At 41.2% G+C, this 22,815-nt stretch overlaps 1 protein-coding gene across 1 annotated transcript; it reads left to right on the forward strand.

The window, feature by feature from the left end:
- The first annotated feature begins 575 nt into the window (after window positions 1-575).
- On the forward strand, window positions 576-21,316 carry LOC134286462 (uncharacterized). The gene is made up of 3 exons (XM_062848074.1): window positions 576-4,019; window positions 20,288-20,494; window positions 21,140-21,316. Exons 1-3 carry the CDS (start codon window positions 576-578, stop codon window positions 21,314-21,316), a joined length of 3,828 nt encoding a protein of 1,275 aa, XP_062704058.1.
- Window positions 21,317-22,815: the final 1,499 nt, after the last annotated feature.

Genomic DNA, 22,815 nt, shown 5'->3' on the forward strand with positions numbered 1-22,815 from the left:
GACGTCATACGTTGCGTGCAGTGCATCACGGAACGATTCACCTCCATCTGGACGGCTTACGATAGAGGTGGTGATCAGCGAAATACAAGGTCAGTGGTATCGAACCATTACTGTTTCTGGGCAATTTGGTACATTGGAGGCGATTTCATTAAAAACACAAGGCCTGTTGTAGACAGGTACAAGGTTAGTACCTGTCCAACCTATTATTATCCTATAGCCAGTGCTATCTTGGATTTTCTCTCCTTTTTCGGATTTTTGCTGAGTTCCTTGTAACTTCCTGCATCGCGAGAAACTTGTCAGCAACGCAGTCTGCATTGCTAGTTGCGCTTTTCAACATCTTTCAACGGGCCTCAACTCGAAGTACGACGACGATCATCCCAAGGTTTATCATTACACGGGGACCGGCAGAAGCTGCATAAATTTGAATACAAGGCCTATTTGAGACAGGCCTCAGGTGAGTACCTGTCCAACAGCCTCACTTGGAGTTTTGCAGTGCTTCTTGGGTCGTTTCATTTCTCATTCTCGGTCGTCATCGTTCGTACTTCGACTTGCTGTGCTGGTAGTGGTTTTGGGAAATGACTGAGAAGAAAATTAAAGAAAAGGTCAAAAAGCGGGAGCGTATTGTCGCATCATTACAGCGACATGCACAATTTCTGGGCAGTTTCAACCCAGATATTCATACGGGGGAAGTTCAGTCAAGACTGGACAAGATTGAGGCAAAGTTTGAAGAGTTTGAGGAGGTTCAAGAAGAAATCGCAGAGCTGGACGCGGAAGGGATCTATGAGGAGGACTGCACCACGGCCTACGAGGAATTCGAGAAGCTGTACTATCGTTTACGGGCGGCTTTGCTGGCAAAACTACCAACGGAGGAGACTGCTGTTGAGCTGAACAACACGTTAGCGCGGAATGGTCAACATGTAGGGGCGCACACTGGTGTTCGTCTGCCGCAGATTTCTCTACCGGAGTTCGACGGCGACTACAAGGGATGGCTGTCGTTCAAGCCAACGTACGTGTCGCTGATTCACGATTCTGGGGAGCTAAGTGACGTGCAGAAGTTCCATTACCTGAAGTCAGCGCTTAAAGGGGAAGCAGCCATACTTATCGAATCGCTAACGCTTACCAACGGTAACTATTCGATTGCTTGGAGCACGATTACGAAGCGGTATTCCAACGAGTACCTGTTGAAGAAGAGGCATTTGCAGGCACTGATGGAGTACCCGAAAGTGGAAAAGGAGTCGTCTGTGGCTCTTCATGCTCTGGTGGATGAATTCGAACAGCGGCTGAAGATTCTGAAGCAGTTGGGAGAGAAGACGGACGAGTGGGGTGCGATGATCGTTCATTGGATGTGCTCCAAGCTGGATACGCAGACACTTCAGCTTTGGGAAGACCACGCAGCGTCTACAAAGGATCCGACGTTCACGATTCTAGTGAATTTTTTGGAAAAGCGGACAAGGGTTTTAGAAGCAGTTTCATCGAATGTTGAATTGAAAGGCAGTTCGCAGAAGGTGGAATTCAAGCGTCAAAAGGTGACCGTTCACGCTGCTACAGAAGGGGAAAGATGTGGTTCAGTCTGCTGTTGTTGTGGGGATTCGCATTTCTTGGGCCGGTGTAGTAAATTTTCTAAAATGTCACTGAAAGAGAAGCTGCAGTTTGTGAACAGCAAAAGGCTTTGCAGCAATTGCTTGAAGTCTGGCCATTGGGTACGCGATTGTTCATCAAAGTTTAGCTGTCGTGAGTGTGGAAAAAAGCATAATTCACTGATTCATCCCGGATTTCCGTTGAGCAGCAGCGGTATTGGAAGCAGTGATCAGCCGGTGAGCAAACCGGAGAAGACACGGAACGAAAAATCGGTGGTAACTAACGTGGCGGCTAGCGGGGTAGAATCTGAAGACGAAGGCGATCAAGGAGCGATTGGAACATACAACGTAGGATTCAAGGGCGGGAAAACTTCGAATGTACTACTGTCAACGGTTGTACTGGTCATTCGGGACCAGCACGGAGGGAAACAGATGGCTCGAGCATTATTGGACAACGGTTCGCAAGCCAACATCATGAGTGAGAGGTTGTGCCAGATGCTTAGCCTGAAACGACGGACGATAAACGTGCCAATTAGCGGTGTTGGTGAAGCAGAAACACGAGCCAGATTCCTAGTGAACTCCACAGTTAGCTCACGGGTTCAGGACTTCTCAGTGGGGATGGAATTCTTAGTGCTTCAGAAGGTAACGTCGGAGTTGCCATCAGCGCACATACCCGTGGCACACTGGAAGATTCCAAAGGATATTCAATTGGCTGATCCAAACTTCAACATCAGCAATCGGATTGATCTTTTGATTGGAGCAGAGCACTTCTACAGGTTCCTGTTCGAGCGGAATACAAAACGGATCACGTTGGGCCCGGGACTACCTATGCTGATTAACTCGGTATTCGGTTGGATAGTCACGGGGAAGGTTTCTGATGCTTCAACTCAAGCAGTTAGCTGTTGCGTGGCGGCGGCTCCAGACAACTTGGAAGCCCAGTTGCACAGGTTTTGGGAGGTCGAAAGCAATGATAATCGGCCAGCTTGGTCGAAAGAGGAACAGGACAGCGAGGATCATTTTCAGCGGACGTTCAGCCGCACGAAGGAAGGTCGGTACGTTGTACGTTTACCAAAGCACGTGAATTTCGATCAGATGCTTGGTGAATCTCGCACGATGGCTCTATCCAGATACAAGAGACTAGAGCAACAACTAGGATGGAACACAGAGAAGCGCTTGCAGTATAATGCCTTCATGCAGGAATATCTAGATCTTGGGCATATGAGAGAGGTTAACAGCGCGGAGCTATTGCAGGAGACGACAGCAGCAAACCCCCGGAAGGTGTATTACCTGCCGCATCACGCGGTTTTGAAGGAATCCAGCACTACAACAAAAGTTCGTGTTGTTTTCGATGGATCGGCCAGAACGGACAGCGGTTTTTCGTTGAACGACGCGCTTCTGAAAGGTCCTGTCATTCAGGACGAGCTTCTCAGCCTTCTTTTGCGGTTTCGGAAGCACGAAGTGGCGCTTGTTGGAGACGTTGAAAAGATGTACCGGCAGGTGCAGGTACACGTTGATGATACCAGTTTGCAGCGCGTCTTTTTTCGATTTTCTGCGGACGAACCCATAAAGGTATACGAGCTATCAACCGTCACATATGGGTTGACGCCTTCATCATTCTTGGCGATACGCGCTTTACATCAACTGGCGGCAGATGAAGGAGCTGAATGCCCGGAAGCAGCTGAAGCTATAATTGAAGACTTTTATGTCGATGACTACATCGGAGGAGCATCCAGCGTAGATGAGGCCATCCAGCTCCAAAACAATCTCGATACGCTGATGAAGAAAGGAGGGTTCGCGTTACGAAAATGGTGCTCCAATAAGCCGGAAGTTCTAGCCGGGATCCCGGCAGATCAACTTGGAACCAATTTATCCTATTCCTTCGAAATAAACCCGGACGACAAGGTGAAGACTTTGGGAATCACCTGGGAACCTGGGACAGACCAATTGCGGTTTTTGTATGACTCCATGAACAGCGAGCAGAAGTGGACGAGAAGAAGCATCCTGTCATCGATAGCTAGATTATTCGATCCGCTGGGATTGATATCACCAGTGATCGTTACAGCAAAAATGCTAATGCAAGAGCTCGCGTTGCTTAGCACAGAATGGGATGCATGTGTTCCCGTTAACATCGAAGAGAAGTGGAAAGCGTTCCACTCACAACTAGACAAAATCTCGGAAATGCGAATCAACCGATTCGCTTTCATCTCCAATTGGGTGGATATCCAATTCCACTGCTTCGCTGACGCTTCAACCCTAGCGTACGGGGCGTGTTTATATGTACGGACGATGGATTCAGCGGGAAACGTGTGGATTGAACTACTTGCTTCGAAATCACGCGTCGCACCGCTCAAAAGATTGACGTTACCGCGGCTCGAACTTTGTGCCGCGAAGGAAGCTGCGCTTCTACACTCGAAAGTGACTAAATCTCTGTCGATGGAAAAGGTACGAACCATTTTCTGGTCTGACAGCACAATCGTACTTCATTGGCTACGAGCACCGCCAAATACGTGGCAGACCTTCGTGGCAAACAGAGTCTCGACTATTCAGACTACCACCTATATGCATTACACTAGTTTACAGCATTTTTGAACTCGGTAAGCTGATGATCATTTTTGGTGTAGAATCATGCCCTGAGTTCGAAAACGCGAAGGAAAAAAATTACAGTAGAGCGGAAAATTTTTCGACTTTCCATACAAGGTTGATGATTTGAAATCGATTTTTGTTCTATTTTTAAGCAACGTCGCTCACTTCACACACCTCATTCTCCGTAATCAATGCTCCGATTGAGCTGAATTTTTTACTGTAACTCGCCTATGATATATCAAATAAACGTCGAGAAAGAATTTTTAACTTGGTTTTTTCTTATTGAAAAAAATACATTTCTTCAAAAAAAATTAGGGAATTTTGCTAAAATTTAAGAAGATCGTCCCTAAAACTCGCCAATATCTTGAATTTCATCAATCTGACGCAAAACCTGTATTCAGATGACCGAATGGTATTGTATTCAGCTTTTAATTTATGGAAAAAGATTTAAAATTGGTTGAACAAAACGCAATATATTTGAATTTTAGTAAATTACATATTTTGAAAAGTTGCAGAACTCGATATTGAGCTAAATCTCAAAAACTGTTCTACTTTAAATTTTTTGAAGGTCGGTTTCGAAATCAGCACTAAATTGTGCTTCAAAAATTTTGGTCGTTGACAGAAGTTCACGACTTTCGTTTTATTTTGTAAACTTGTGTTATTGGCGCCACGTAGCAGGAAAGGAAAACCCTGCTGATTTAGTGTCGCGGGGAATGGCAATCGACGATTTCCTAAAAAGTCAGCTGTGGAAAGTAGGACCCCCATGGCTAAGTGACAGCGAGGATCGATGGCCTAATAATGGCGAAAATTGTGTTCCTTCGGAAGAACAGCTGGAAATTCGTAGAAATGTCCACACCATCACTATTGCAGAACCTCCGAACGAACTGTTCAGCCTCCGTTCTTCATTGCCTTCTTTATTACGTGTTATCGCCTATTGTATTCGTTTTGCCCATAATTGTCGCAATCCAAACGACAGAACGGATTCTTGTACGTTAGCTCCTGATGAAATACAATCGGCAAAGATTGCGTTAACCCGCTTAGCTCAGATCGAACGGTTTCCAGATGAGCTAAAAACTCTGCAGAAGCAACAGCGAATCCATCCTAAATCGAGCCTGCAGAGACTTTTTCCGTTCCTGGACAACGATGGAGTGTTAAGAGTCGGTGGACGCCTCCGCCTTTCTAACGAAAGTTATACGGTAAAACATCCCGCTGTTTTGCCAGGTCATCATCCATTCACAGACCTCGTAGTACAGTTCTTCCATTCTCAGAACTTCCACAGTGGGCCTCTACTTACATTGTCCGAAATACGCCAGGAATTCTGGCCCATACATGGCAAACGTGTCGTCAATGCTGTGCTTCGCAAGTGCGTTCAATGTTTCCGAACTAACCCAACGCCTATTCAACAACCTATGGGACAACTACCGACTGGTCGCGTACGTCCAGGAAGACCATTTCTGATCACCGGCGTAGATTATTGCGGGCCGTTCTACTTAAAGCCTCCACGTCGAAACAGCGCTTCTCCCAAGGTGTATATTGCAGTGTTCGTTTGTTTTTCGACAAAAGCCATGCACCTGGAGATGTCTAGCGATCTCTCTACTGCTAGTTTCATCTCAGTTCTACGAAGGTTCATCGGCTACCGAGGAATTCCTGCTGAAATACACTCGGACAATGCTAAAAAATTCTCTGGAGCGCGCAACGAGCTAAAAGCGTTGTACGACCTGCTCAATGACCCACTCAGCTACTCTGCTATTATCAAGGAACTCTCCCAGAAAGGAATTAAATGGCAGTTCATTCCTCCACGCGCTCCAAACTTTGGAAGATTATGGGAAGCCGCCGTACGTTCCGTCAAGACTGCGTTAAAGAAAGAGGTGGGTCTGAGGCAGTTGACTTACGACAACTTCACCACGCTTCTGGTGCAGATCACCGCTACACTGAACTCCAGACCTTTATCTCCTCTATCCGATGACCCCACGGAATTTGAAGCCCTCACCCCCGCTCATTTTTTGATTGGCTCGGCAATGAAAGCACTCCCAGAGCCCAATTTAACGACCATTCCCATAAACCGCCTTGACCACTACCAGCAAACACAGCAAATGTTCCAGCGCTTCTGGTAACGATGGAGCAAGCAGTACCTCACGCAGCTACAGGTCTCTACAAAGAACTTGCCGATCAACCCCATCCAAGTTGAAGCTATTGGTGTCCTGCGAGAAGACAACATGCCACCACTCTGCTGGCCACTAGCGAGGATCATTGGCCTACACCCTGGCTCAGATGGCGTCGTGCGAGTTGTTACGATAAAGACAGCGGCCGGAGTATACAAACGCGCGGTCAACCGTTTTTGTCCCCTGCCTAATGAGGACCTAGATAAATGAGCTATGAGATCTTCAGTGTTGCCAACAATGTTGTATTTGTAGAATTAGGAACAATCACATTGCATACTCCAGTAGGTTAGTTTAGTTGATTGAAGCCAGTTCAAGGCGGGCGGTAATGTTAGTTGTTGAAATAGTAAAATAACATAAATATGAATTCTATTGTTAAAACTACAAATTAAAACTTACAGCTAGGATTGAGCAGGTTAAAATTCAAACTGTTATACACAACACCGAACACACAGTATGCCTAAGAATGTTAGTAACAATACAGTTAAAAACTAACAACACTCAACACAAAGATACGACGACGATGCTGATGTATAGGTAGTCTTAGCGACCTGAGATTCAAATACGAGATTTCGAAAATAACAACTCAAGTCAGTAGCCAATCGATCGTTCTACAATAAAGACGTGTAGATTAGAAATTTTCGTTCCTACAATAAACTATCTGACTTTGGTTTCAATAAAGCTTGTGAATTTCAACGGAAAGTAAAGCGTTATCAGTGAGGTCGCCGAGGAAGAATTACACAATAGTGTCTAGTGTGGAGAGCAAGTTTAATTTGCGTGATTGGACAGAAGTGGTGGCTGGGAATTTGCACTAAAGCCAGAAAAGTGCCTTCTAAACCCGCGAACCGTGGAGGTTGAAGAACAAAATCTCCCTGGAAGCCATTAAACACTGAACTCGGCTTTAACCCTTATGTGGCCGGCAGGGTACCCGGGTACCCAGCACCCATTTTAAATACACGGTGTAGAAAAAAGCAAAAAGTTTGCCGGCCACATAACGGTTAAAAGAACTTTCCGTGTACCTATATATATTTAACTTGATGATTTTGTGGCTATATCGGTCTCTTTCTACTCATAAGTATAAGGGAGTAGAGATCAAAGTGGATAATGAAATGATAGATATGATAGAATTCAATACATGGCCTACTTGCCAATACATGGCCTACTTGCCTAATTTCACCTTCTATAAAATTTTCACACTTGTTCGCTACCTAGCGAATTCTATCTTATCTATCATTTCATTATCCACTTTGATCTCTACTCCCTTATACTTATAAGTAGAAAGAGACCGATATAGCCACAAAATCATCAAGTTAATTATAGAATACGGTCGATAAATCAGTACATGGTACCTATATATAATTAACCTAAATGTATTCTACCTTAAAATTTCGTAAGAAAATGCCCGTGATTATTATGGGAGCTGGTGCAATACGGCTTCACGATAATCCATTATATCTAAGATGTATTGGGATTGAATCCCCAACAAGCTACCACGCGTCTCCTTTCCCTTCCAATGCTGCTGCAAAAAGTTCGATGGAGTCCCTAGGTATGTATTTCATTTCAAGCCATAGCCAATAAGCCAGTAGGCGTATTTCCTCAGCCCAGAAGAGTTTTGAAGGAGACCACATTTCCTTAGATGGGGTGCTATCTCACCGATCTCCTAACTAAAATCTTCGAATAGCAACGTTGTATTTTGTTGTATTCATATGGCAGGCACGATTATGGTCTATGTTAAAGGATTGATTGATTGATTTATCTTTATTTGAGAGACTATGTTAAAGGAAGTCTTCCTGAAAAGCTGTGCGATTTCCAACTACATTGACCTACATTGATTGACTATTACATTTTATTCCAACATCTCTAAGAATCCAACAATTTCTAGGTAGAATCACTCAACTCTATTTTAACTGGAAGTAAGCCATGTCATACCAACATAGTAACGTATCAACATAAACACAGCACGGCTGCCACAGTCCGGAGCGTAGGCTGTGTAAATTTTCTCACTCTCATTCTCGTTTCAGGGTCAGCCTCTCGCACGTAATGCATGCAACACCCTAAAATGAAACAACACAGGCATGTGTACAATGTACACAGGCTTGTGTACAATGTACACAGATTTGTGTACTACTAGATCAGCCTCCACCCCTGTGTCAAATGTACACAGTCACTTTTCTGGCTCTAGCGCTGGTATGGGAGCAAAGTTCATAACTAATTTTCTCTGAACGATGACATGCATTATCAGGAATCGATCAGTGCAAAAATAATTGTTAATTTTGTTTTCATGCCAGCGCTGGAACCGGAAAACTATCTGTGTACATTTGACACAGCGGTGAGGCTGATCTAGTAGTACACAAATCTGTGTAACTTCTGTAACCGTGAAGGGGTTTCTTCTCTCGCATTGCAGTCAGTTGCGTGACATCCGCACCTACAGTGCGACAAATTGAGAGTTCATGCGACGAGAAAGGAATCATCTGTTGAATGTTTTGTAGCAGCATGCTGTTATAAGTAGAGCAGCGATGCATACTTTGAATGAGAAATGAATATGTACAACATGATGATGATACGCAACTTTCCTATGGGAATAATATGCATGGCAATAATATAAAATCATTCCTTAGTGTGACTTTATCATATTAGTGTAAAGTGAAGTAATGCAGGGATCATTTGTAAATGGGCATCAATTAACGATTTTTCAAGTAGGCTCGTAAAATTTCATGGCAGCTTTGTTTTCAACCATGTGTTTACAACGAGATTGAGAACAAGATTGAGAAACACATGGAGACGCTTGGTTGTCGCACACTAATACATACTTTGGATCACCAAGTCCGATAACTTTTTCATGCGATTAGAACAGCTAAACATCTTACTTGACAGAAGAATATGGAAAAAAAATAAATAAAATGCAATAACAGCAACTCAACGTATTCAAACAATTGTCACATTTATCGTATATGTCAACTTGATAATCAATTTAGTTCAACCAATAAGTGGTGTTTATCCTTTTTATCATATTCTAGCAAATAAGCAAGACATACCGTCAAGGCACCATTCACCGTGGATCTAAGAGGATTCGGGGCAAATAAGGGCTGTCATTTGACAACAGTCTTATAAACATTGTTGGTGCCGCTTTTAAGGCTTTTTACGGCATCATCAGCATCGGCAGCCATGTTGGATATGTGGCTCGAAATTTCAAAGTGATAATTCTCTGCCACTAAAGCGAATATTTGCATTAAAAAGTATCATCCTATAATATATTATGCTCACTCGCAGTGATTGCGATGTTACTTTTTCTGGTGCGTTGCTGCAGAATTGACAGTTTTTATCACTTCAAAAACGCGAGGCAAACAATCATTGAAAAGCAAAAAGTCAATGATTCGTTTGAAAGCTTAGTGATGCATCATGACACCTTAATTGCCTTCATTAAGGTGAAAATTAAAGCAATATCCACAGAAGTAGAAAATTTTTCACAAAATTTGGTGGTAAGAGTAAAGGGTAGTAGGGTCGCCTAATTCCGTGGTAGGTCACCATTCACCGTGGTAGTAGGGACCCATTCACCGTGTATGAGAAATTTTATTCTACTTTGTTTAAAAATGATCAAAACAAGCCAAGGAAATGTTCTTCGTTCAAATTCATTTCAAGTAATAACTTGCAAGATTTTATTAGAAAAACGAATGTTCACATTTTCGATTTTTTCTAGATATATGGGACAATATGGGGCACGGTGAATGGAGACCATTGATTTTTAGGGTACCCATTTACCGTGCCTTTTTGTTTCAATTAAAAAGTACGAGTAATCGTACTTTCTTGTTAAACTTACTTCGGTAATGCAAAATACATACCTGATATGTGAATTTAATTGCTTCTTGGTGGAATAAAAACGTTACCTACTTCATTTAGTTTATCGCTTAAACCACCTTAGCGCAGTTTTCGTTTTTTCACTATGAATGCAGTAAACGAGCAGAAACCCGCTTCATGTAAACACACTTTAGTGTCAAAATGATTAAATGTTTTTTAATGAGCGTTTTGACATGGTAACAATACATTAGTGTTGTATAGGTGAAATTGAAGGGAAATTGTCATATCATTCAATGATAATATGGAAATAATGAAAAAATATTAGAAGACACACGGGTCTTAGAAACAATAGTTCCATACATGAAAACTTAATCAAAAAATATTTAGAGGTTGCACGCATCGATTTATGAAAAATGGACGATTTTTGGTATTTTTACCAAAAAAAAATGCTAATACAAGTTGAAAAATAAAAGAAATAAAAGTCATCAATCAAAGTAAATCATAGTTCTGGGTCCCGCAAACAAAGTTTGGAGGGAGTTTAGGTCGTCAAAGCTGATTTTATATATTTGGCAAAGGTTACAATATCAAAAAATCGCGATTTCTTTCACCATTTTTTTTTATTAGGATTTTGAAATTTTTCCTGCGATTCGCAATTCCCTTATTCAATAGCAAATTTTGTGTGGATTATTTCGGCTGAAGACAGTTTTGAGCTATCTCTTTCATGAGCTGAGGTATCGGTATAATAATGATAACACAATCAATGAAAAGTCGTGTTTTCTTACGTTAATCGATTTCGTTCACTAGTTTCCATGACTACCATGCAACTAAAACAACACACGACAAATGTTTGACATAATAGTACGTGCAAGTGTTCATTTTTGAAGAATTTCAGGAATAATTGGGTTGCTTTGATCATTACTGGTTAATACTGCATGACAGTAACAATATGTAATGGTTTTGAGAGTTAATCATCGTTTTATATCTACATATGCTGAACATAACTTTTCACACCCTCTTTGTGAATACGAAAATATTTTTTTTTTTCTTAGATTTCATCTGTTGAACAGATAACAAAAGCAAGCCATCGATTCAAAACTTGTTATTTTGGTTGAAAATTTTGTTTTAACAAGTAAGCTGCGCAGCAGAAAGATTTCAACATTGACATTTATTAGGTTAACACCTCTTGTAACATATTAGGCCAGTCACTAAGATATATTTTTTTTAATAATAGTGGAATCTAAACATCCTGATGCTTTCAGAAATCCAACCCTAGCTGCAAATATGTGCACTAATGGTTTGCTTTTAAAATCGAATTATATAAAAGATCTCAATATTGTGTAAAGAATTAGCTTTAGTTAAAATTCGCGTATAAAATGAAGAAATATCCTAATATTCGTAAAATAACTGCATTTCCATGCACATATTTAAATGTTTATGTCGATTGGCTGAAACTATAAAACTATATTTTTCTTTCTTACAGTTTTATTAGCTATTTTATTTCCATTTTAGTTGTTTTCAATGATAGAGCACTAGTTCTGGTATAACTTGAAAGAACCTATTTGTTTGCATAACAAGAGCACCAAAAGCTATTTAAAAAAGGTAAACATTGTTGAGCGATCTACACATCACTCAAAATATATCATAGAACTTCACACATGGAATTTGATTGTCTGACTTGCGATCACTTATATTATTAAAATTTCGCAGCGAGTCACTTTTTGAGTCTTTCTTTGAACCGTTAAGCTCAATCAATGTAAAATTATCAAAGTACAATTGTTTATGGAAATCTTCAAAAATGTACTTGCATAACATAACATGTAAAACACTTGTTAGTTGCTTTTTTTGCATGGTAGTCATAGAAACTAATGAACAAAAACAAATAACATAAGAAAATCCGTTTTTTTCATTGATTGTGTTATCATTTTTAAGCCGATATCTCAACTCATGAAGGAGATAGCTCAAAACTGCCTTCAGCCGAAATAATCTACATAAAATTTGCTATAAAATAAGGGAATTGCGAATCGCAGGAAAAATTTCAAAATTCTAATAAATTGAGCATTTTTGAAAAAAATGGTGAAAGAAATCGCGATTTTTTGATATTGCAACCTTTGCCAAATATATAAAATCAGCTTTGACGACCTAAACTCCCTCCAAACTTTGTTTGCGGGACCCAGAACTATGATTTACTTTGATTGATGACTTTTATTTCTTTTATTTTTCAACTTATATTAGCATTTTAATGGTAAAAATACCAAAAATCGTCCATTTTTCATAAAACCGATGCGTGCAACCTCTAAATATTTTTTTATTGAGTTTTTATGTGTGGAACTATTGTTGCTAGGACCCTAATCTATCATTCTAAGAGTGAGCAAGTTAACTTTTTGACACTTTTTCTATTTTGGGACATGTGCATTGATATGTGCATTACTTCGGAAATTACTTGAGAACTACTTATGCATTCCTTTTACAAGATCAATCCTTACTCTCTAAAATGAAAACTCTCATTTTTGAGTAGCGCCCATGCCGCACAGGGACTGTGTTGGAAACACACATTTTTTTAAATTGCTCGTACGCTCACATTTTTGCAAAATATCAATATTTTTCGGTATTTGAAGGTGGTTTATAAACACAGTGAGGTTGCCATGTCGAAATTATTGCAAAATACATGCTCATGTGAGCGTACGAGCAATTTTAAAAAAATGTGTGTTTCCAACACAGTCATGTGCGGCATGGATGTTTACTAAAAATGTGCAGGCCGAACACATTTTTGAGCGTAGCCGTTTTTGCGTGTAAGTAGTTCCTTTAAAATTTAGTCACTAAACTATTTCAAAAAAAAAATGTGATGATTTTTCGGCTATATGGGTCTTTTTCTACTCATAGTATAAGGGAGTAGAGATCAAAGTGGGTAATGATAGATATGATAGTATTCGCTAGGAAGTGAACAAGTGTGAAAATTTTATAGAAGGTGAAATTAGGCAAGTAGGCCATGTATTGAACGAATACATCGAATGTCGTACGACCTGTGCTTTTTAACAGATCAGCTTGGTTGGTAGTTAATACCACCTTACCAAGACTGGCAAAAGTTTCAGGCACCCGACTGCCTATGTATTGTTCTGTTTTCATCACAAATTCTATCGATCGGAATTCTCACTCCAAAAGGAATATAGCCACAAAATCATCAAATTATTAATAGAATACGGCCGAGAAATCAGAATATGAAAATCTCAAAGATATTTCTGATGAAATTACCAGGAAAAATCTTGATAATTTTCCAAAAGGATTAGCAGAAGGACTTTCAAACGAAATTGCCATAGAAATTCCCAAAACACTTTTCAAAGAAGTTGTCAAAGAACTGTCCAAATAAATGAACAATAGAATTTTTAAAGAAATTTCACAAAAAATTCAAAGGAATTTCTGAATACATTTCTAAATAAATAACAGAAGTAAAAAAATCCGGAGGAGTTTCAAGGGTTTAGCCAGCTTTTCGGTCAGGGAGGGACGAGCATGAATTCCTCAAGGAATCCGTAGAGGAATTTCAGGAGGAACCCATAGATAAATTTCTGGAGGAATTCCTGTAGAATTTCCCGGAGGAATGCCTGGAGAAATCCCTAGAGAGATTTCTGGACAAATTCCTGGCGGAATCTCAGGAGGGATTCCAGGCGGCATCCCTGGAGGAATCCCTAGAGGATTTTTTGGAGGAATACCGGGAATAGTTCCTGGAGAAAACCCTAGAGTAAAAAAAAGAGAAAACCCAAATATACAAGTGAACCAAACCCATACATGCGACACATCAAACCACGGCATTTTCGATGACCTGATGGACAATGAACAGGAAAACCATCTCAGACCATATCTGAACCAGTAGTGTTCCGGAACCCGTTCCGGGGTTAAATCTGAAAGAGAAACGAACCCGTACATGCGTCACATCAAATAGCGGCTTTTTAGATTACCTAATGAACGGCCAGCAAGTGTTTCGGAATCGGTTTTGAGTGGCCGGAAGAGGCCAAATGTAAAAGTAAACCAAATCCAGGCATGTGACACATCAAATCGTGGCTTTTGCGATAACCTGATGAACAGTTAGCTAGAAAATAGCCTTACGTCACACTAAAGACAACTGGTAGTGTTCCGGAATTGGTTCCGAGAGTTGTCAAACCCTGCATGTTGACACCTTCAATTTGCAGCGTTTTTGGTTAACCGATGAGCAGTTAACATGACATTAATGTTAGACCATATTTGGTTCATAATATTGGGTTGCATTGGCTTTTCTCGGTGACCTGTCACCGAGAAAAGCCAATGCAACCCAATATTATATATTGCACGGTGATTACTCGAGTTTATCATGTTTGGTTCAGCCGGTAGTTACCCGGAATCAGATCCGGGTAGTAAAATGTAAAATTTAACCAAACCCATGGATGCGGTACATCAAATCACGACCAGTTTTGTAAACATTCGACACTTTTTACTACCTTCATTTCGTTGCTGCAGTCGGGTGTCAGTCGGCTTTGTTACATTCGTGCGCTATCGTTACCTCTTACCTACACACAACACGAGCAGTAGAACGAAGATCAATAAACATAAGAAAGGGTCAAATCAATGTCATCTGACACGATGACATGTGTCTAATTCTAGCTTTACGCATAGATTTTCAGCCAATTCCGATTATGAATGTTAATATTAGTTTATTATTGCATATTGCATTGAATACGACACACAGATGGGCAACATAGCTCTTATTATGGAAGAAGACAGGAATAACAAAAGCCGAACCGTCTCCCGGAGCCGCTATCGTGGTGAAGTGCATTCGTTTGACATTTTTGTATCGAACAGTAGTTTGATTGCTTGTGTTGCGAATGTCGGAGACAAAGGAGGCCGAATATCGACGAAAAGGTTCAAATCAACCCCATGAAACGGCTGTCATCCACATACAACTGGATTGAAGCCAAAAATATGGTGCTGGACGTGGTGCTGATTTAAAAAGGCGGTTGCATAAGGCTGAAAACACAGTGTTTTTTTCTGTTGGAGCAGGTGCGACATTCAAATTTAATTGACTTTAGTGTTGTTTTAAATGGCTTAAATGTATTTTCATACTTGTGCGTCTTGTAAATTTAACAAAGAACACTAAACCCATTGAACAATATGTGGAAATGATCGATTTTTGCTCACGAATTTATCTTCGCACGACAAAGTTCGCTTCCGCACGTAGCAGATTGGCCAGCAGACTGAAATTTCGTAAACAAACCTGTGGCGCCCCACCAAAGGCGGCGGCTTCAAGAACTAACGCTTTCTTCAGGGGGTTGGTTCAAATGAGTGTGATCTCTAACAAGACTGATCACGACTTATCGACAACCTGATGGAAAAATAGCGTCAGACCACATTAGATTCCCGGTAGTGTTGTGGGTTCAACTGTGGCTTCGAATGTGGTTAGAAGTAAAAGTGAAGCAAACCCATTCATGCGATATATCAAATCGCGGTGATTATGTAAAGGTGAATAAATAGCAATAAAATAAGTATTCTCAGACCATAGTTGGGACAACCGGCAGTGTCATGGTCCATGACTCATGGAATCAGATCCGGCTATCCCACCGGAAATTACCAAATATAAAAATGAACCAAACCCATACATACGACACATCAGATCGCAGATTTTTTGATAATCTAATGAACGGTTAGCAAGAAAATAGCCTTAGATCACATTAGAGACTAGCTGTTGTGTAGCAGAACCAACGTTCATGTGAAAAATTAAATCCTGACTATTAAACAAAGGCCTGGTAAACATTAGGTATGAACAACAGTGACGAATAGGTCTAAGTTCTCATATATGAGAACAAAATATAGACAAAACTAAAGCGATCTCATCAAATCGTACCATTTCAGATTCCTAAGGTGTAAATTTATAGCAGGATGGGTCAACGTTGAATGGAAAAATAAGAATATGATCGCGTCAACAGAAGATGGTGGCTGTTTTAAGGAATATTGAGCTCTAAAACTATGTAAAATAAGTGTATTTGGTATGGGAAATATGTTCGGAGTCCACCAGAGTATCCAAGATAGCGGCCGGTCCAAAGTCCTAGATAATGGCCCAGTATTCAAGTTAGTGCATATTTTATAGGATTTTCAATTCTTGCATTATGGGCATATTTTGTATGAAAATATGTCCAGAATTCAAAATTTGTAATCAGAAAACCCAAGCTGTGCGCTGTTTCACAAGGTCTGCAATATGACTATAGTTTGAATGGGGAAGAATGCCGGTCTTCGTCCAAAACTGGTAACCAGGAAATCATAAACGACATGCCAAAATTCAATACGGCGACTATTTTATGTAATTTTAGGTGCAGAGTCCAAAAATGCATACCAGAACATCCAAGATGGTGTCTCAATGTTCAAGATGGCGGTTAGTTTAGTTAGGGTAGATATCCGGAGTAAAAAAATGAAGACCGGAAAATCTAAAATGACGTTTCAAAATTTTGCGGCTTTATGACACTTGTTTGGTTTGAGTTTTGGATCGTTGTCTTATATTTTCTGAATATTGGATGTTATGCTAATATAGAATGTATCCATATTGAGTAGTTTTAGCAAGCAGTTTTCATTTTGTATTTATGTCGATGTCATCAACATGTCGCTCGAGTTTTGTTGAAAGGATATTTTAAAGCACGAGAAAGGCACCATCACCGCTAGGTGGATTAATTAGGGTTTTTTGTTTGTGCGTGCTTACTTCTTACAAAAAATACAAAAATAAACAGCGAAACAGAAACAAAACAAACAGCGTTCCATTGCTTTGTTTTTCGTATGATGAAAATGGGAGCCACATGTTTAATAAGGGAACCAATATCCTATCTTCATCTGCTGAAGTTTTTTTTATAATGGAATATTCAACTTAGGTCTAACTCTTGCCCCACCTAACTCGAACTGCTTTCGCTAAAATAGTGCAGTTTTCGAGATTTTCACATCAAACTGAGACCACTCACAGCTACAAGAGCACTCGCATCACGAAACATATTTTCTACTCTCGGTGAGTACAACAATAATCAGAAGAATATCCTTTCATTCCGTTTGCATAATATTGCGTTACATCCCCATCCACTCAACAGGCTTGTGAATATTTAACCATCACAGATCAGGCGTAATCTCATTACATCAGGCCAAGCAGCCTAGCACTGGCACTGAGAGGCTTTTTTCCTGGAGGGTTTCCTTCTATCTACTGACTGACGAGTGTGTTGCTGCTTACAAATGCTGGATGCGTGCGTGCGTGTGTGTTTGTAAAAGCCGTGCATGTTTGTTCTTAGCCTTGGAACAGAAAAGAAAATATCATTTGCGAAAGCTGCATGTTACGCTTTCGGTAGAACTTGGTTGTCCCGGCCGCCTGCGTACGTTGCGGAAGCATGTCCAAGTATGGCTACACAGGCGGTGGAACTGCTTGTCTACTTTTCAAAAAAAAAAAATGGAACCTGATCAAGTCGAATTGGGGATAATTACATATGTGTCCTTAAAAATCCTAAATATGTCGGTACATATAAGTTTATTTATGTCCCCATACAACTTCTAGAGTGTATATTTGAACCAAAAATGTTATAAAATTATAAACGAGCGCTACGTTTTTTCTTATGTTGATTGTGGACGAAGATAATTTAACCCTATGGACTAAAATGATATGCTCAGATTTTCGAAACGATCAACGACTTCCAGGATAGAGCATACATTTGTCCGCCACGTCTTCGATAAAATGAAAAAAATCGTCATCTGGACTGTCAAGTGAATGGAGCATATTTATAGACAAAGTTATCCTGTAGTCCTTCGAAATTCCTGACCTTCTATTTTTGTTTGTTTGTTTGTTTGTTTTGTTCTAAAACGACGTTACACAACACACCGTGCAATCAGTAGAAAACAGAAAAATGCAAAAAAAATAACAAAATCCCAGGAAGGATAAAAGCACGAATGAAGTAGAACCTAATTGAAACTCGGAGAAGCAGCATTTCCTTCCGACAACCCGGCAAACAACTTCACCTCAAATTGTGCCGCGTCGTGCATCGACGTCGATGGTACGACACGCCAGCCAGCCAGCTTCTCTGCTGAAGGGAATGCTTCCTGTTGCTGATTCTTTCTCCGGAGTTTTTACCTCCCAGGCCCACCACCAGCCAACACATTCCGAAAACGGTCGACCGAGGCCGAGGCCAAGGCGGAAAAAAGGCGTGTAAATATATTTATATCCTCATTTTGGTTGGGCGCTGGCAAACTCGTTAATAAGTAATTTTGTTATTTGATTTTCTAATTATTATCAGCATGGAATGTGATTTTGGTTGAGTTTACTGCTCGTTGCTGGAGTTGCGGTGGAGTCGCTGTCTATGAAAGTTACTATTGGCTTCCTTGACGTCCAGTTCTAATTCGAGAAAATGACAGAAAGGCTGGATAAGAACTGGGTAACGCGTAATACATACCCGTAATACTTATAATGTCATCAGCCTCTTTCCAGAATCTCCTATCCCTCGTGATACCGGTCGGATTGCGAGCAACCCTGTGGGAGCCACAGATAGGTCCGTCATGAATGAACTTTATAGTTTAAAGTGACGTGGGTATTCAACATGACCATGCTGAGGATAACGGGTTCGATTCCCGCTCGTCTATGCTGGATTCGCTATCAAGCGCACTAGTGGGATTGAGCCCCTGGTCATCGGTGAAGACATCAACGCCTGGACGATTGAGTGGGGTAGCCACTCGACTAACGCGAAAGGCTGGGCTCTATAGAGTTTACTCGAAGCTATGACTAGACTGAACGTGGACGTCGCGAACGTAGGCGACAGAGAAGCCTACAGTATGAATGGTGCAGAGTCCATCATTAATGTGATCTTCTGCAGGAGATAGACAAAATGATCAAGACAGGCAAAATTTTCACTTCTCAAAAAAATATCATGTAACTGTAACTTTTCTGAAAGTGAACCAAATATTCTCAAATTTTCACTGTAAGTTGATCAACAAGTTGTGTATCAGTGGACAAAATTTGGAAAAGATCGGACTATTCTGCACGAAGTTATAAGCATTTTGGGAAAAGGTAGAATTATTCGATAGTCAACTTTGAGCTGTCATATCTCCGGATTCAATGAACCGAATCCAATGAAATTTTGTCCATTTATGACTTATATAATGAGCTCTGAAAAACGTTCGACTTAACTTGAAATAATTAACAAGAGAAAAAGTTTTAGCAATTTCATTAATTTTATGATTTTTTAGTAAATTGGTATATTTTTAATATGCATCCCATTACTTTTTCAATGAATTGCCGCCTATGTTGTTACTTTCGTTCAAAACATATCTGTATTCAAGACAATTGGAGGGAGTTACAATGAACTATAATTAGCATCTTGAATTTAGGAACGATGTTGAAATTTAAGAAAATTTGATGTTTTTTTTTAGAAAAATAATGTAATCGTTATAATTTTCTTCCATGTTCAGAATTTTAAGTTGTGTCAGAAGTTTTTCAAAGCTCATTATATAAGTCATTAATGGTCAAAATTTCATGGCATTCTGTTCATTGAATCCGGAGATATATCAGCACAAAGTTGGCTATCGGACTAGTTGATCAACTTACAGGGAAAATTTGAGAAAATTTGATGCACTTTTCGAAAAGTTACAGCTATTTAATTTTTTTGAGAATAGAAAATTTTACCTATCCCGATCATTTGGTCTATCCCCTGTATATCCCGGGTCTAAGCCCTAGATCGGACTGAAGGGTCGACTATGGATACACACACATTGACCATCTGGCGGTTCGATACAGAGTGGAACACGGAGGACGACGGCCACATCCGAAGGTCATCGTCATCGAACGGAGTCGGGGAGGCCGGACCTGGCGCTTCGATAAGCCGACATTTGTGGAGCGATTGCTTATGGAGGGTAATACCGACCATCTATCTAGCGATGATATAGTCGGAACCCTAAGCCGTGCATGTGACGCTGCAAAGCCAAGGCGATCCCTACCAAGCAATGGATGCAAACCTGTATACTGGTGGTGTCCAGAAGTCGCAGAACTCCGCGCATCCTACCTAAGAGCTAGAAGGAGGATGCAAAGAGCTCACACCGATGAGAACGGAGTGAAGTGAGCCCTACAGGGTGGCTAAACTGGCACTGAACAATGAGATTATTTAGGCGCGTAAGCGGGCGTGCTTCGAAAATCTCTTCCAGGTAGCCAACACGACACCATGGGCCGATGCTTGGGCCGATGCATACAGAGTAGTCATGGCCAAAACGAAGGGCTCGTCAGCACCCTCAAAACGCTCCCTCGAAACGCTGCAGAAGATTGTGGAAACGCCGTTCCCGCGCCACGATACAAGGCCAAGGAACCCGTACCCTGGGGCCAAAAACGTCCAAAGCGAAGTCGCGATCGTCCTGGTAACGAACGACGAGCTCATCGCAATAGCGAAGTCGCTTAAGTTGAACAAGGCTTCGGGTCCAGACGGTATCCCGACAGCAGCCATCAAGACGACCATCGAGGCTAGCCCTGACATGTTCAGAATGGCTATGCAGATGTGCCTGGTTGGAGGCGAATTTCCGGAGAGGTAGAAAAGGCGGAGATTAGATCGATTGCCTCTAAACCATGGTAAGGCGACTCGTCGGCATATAGGCCTATCTGATTTCTGGACACTGCTGGTAAACTGTTGGAACGGATCATTCTATTGAGGCTGATGGTCTATATACCGAGAAATCCGATGACTCTGGCCGAGGAACTACATTTTGGGTATCTGATCAGCAGATTTTCTCATTATATAAAAAAGACACATGAGAACATTTGAGATGTTGTAGATCTTCAAAGAAATCAGGACATTCACTATGTCCAGCTGTGACAAAAATATCAATTAAACTATGACAAAGATCAAGGATAACGAAACGATTTACATTGTCGATAGATAGAGTTTTAATATATGTTGTAACATTTGTCCTAACGTATTAGTTTGTGGAGTACGGTCATTTAGGGCAATAATCATCGCCGACCAGTATGAACCGCTATAACCAGAACGCACTGCCTTTTGCACCAAGAGACTCCCAAGCCCCTCGCATCAGTCGCGCTTGCAGATTCCGGCCATCACAGTCGTTCTGGTCCTGCAGTCGAATATGGTGACGGGGGCCTCCGACCTCTCTCTTCAGGCAAGTTTCCACTTAACTCTCAAGATTCATCCACTGACAAACTCTCATGTTATTGATATGTTCGGATAATAACATCAAGTCTATGTTTTCTCACTGAAGTGAATACTGACGCCAGGTCACTTTCTCTTCGATCCTCTCTTGCTGATGGCAACATCCTCGTTGATCGGCTTGGGTAGCTGGAGCGTCACATTACGCCTTCGCCCAGTCTGATCCCGAATTTTCACCTGCTCCTTGTGAGCCGAGATGAGGGCTGTTCCGATTGAGATCTTCTTCCTCACTTTCGGAATCGTAGTCTACCCGGAGTCTCTTGAAATAGTCGTGGACTTCCTTTGGCTTTATGACCTCCTTCACCGAGTTGACCGAATCTCCTTGACTATCCTTATATCGATAACAATTTTTCTGGATGTGGTCCCGCTTCCTACAAAAATGGCAGACAAAATTGGCAGCTCGAATTCCGTTGTCCCGACCTTGATCGTCCTTCTCGTCCTTCATATTTCCTATAAACTGCACGCGAATATCCATTTTTACCGATTTGTCTGTCCCTAGACCTACTACGGTCGCGATCATATCTATCCATCCGAGACTGTCTGTTTCTTAGGCGATTCTTAACAGAATTCACTCCAGCAACAGTAGTTGTCTCGGCAAAATATAGGCTGTTGTTGTTCGCCATTTCAAATCCCTTAATTATCCTTTCAGCCGAACGCAAATTCAATTCTTCTTCATTTAACAGTCGCTTTTGAAGCTCCCTATTATATATACCGAAAACCAATTGATCACGAATAGCGGAGTCACGAAACGCGCCAAAATCGCACGATTCAGCCAAATGCTTAACGGCCAGAACATAATTTTCTCCACTTTCCGTAGGGCTTTGCCGTCTACAGCAAAACTTATAGCGCAACATTATTTCAGAGTCAATTTTGTCTAGCCGTTCTTTCAATTTTTTTGTTATTTCCAGGTATGTTAACGTCTTAAGATCCGTGGCTGGATACAAGAGTTTCAATTCTTCAAACACCGCTAGTCCCGCACAACTCATGAATATGTCCTTCTTCCGTTCTTCCGCAATATTGTTTGATGAAAAAAAATATTCAATTAACTCTACGTAATTCGAAAAACTGGTGCCGGGGACGTACGGATCGATTGTGCCGATCAACGCCATTTTGATTGTCTAGCCGCAACTGGAGATGTCCTGGTCTCGCTGCAATCCGCTGTTGACCGGTCGCCGGTTCGGACCGTTCCTTAAAGTTGCACTTCCGTGGCCGTCGTCACCACCGTTCTCAGTACTAGTTATTCCTTCCTACACGTAACCGATTTGTAATTCCGTTCCCAGACCCAAATAACACCACTGTGAAAATTGCTCAGGCGTCGCTTTTCGACCGGCTGAAAGCACAACAAACAAAACCACAATTAGAATGGCCTCGCACAATAACACTGTTCCGTAAAACTTTTCGCCGGACAAGATTTCACCTTGTGCGAATCACCAACTGCCAAAGCCACTATTCTCACGCGGCCAGATACAGCACCTCTCCTCTCCTCTTCTTGGCGTAACGTCCTCACTGGGACAAAGCCTG

This window comes from Aedes albopictus, chromosome 2, assembly GCF_035046485.1.
Source record: "Aedes albopictus strain Foshan chromosome 2, AalbF5, whole genome shotgun sequence".
NCBI classification, from domain to species: Eukaryota; Metazoa; Arthropoda; class Insecta; order Diptera; family Culicidae; genus Aedes; species Aedes albopictus.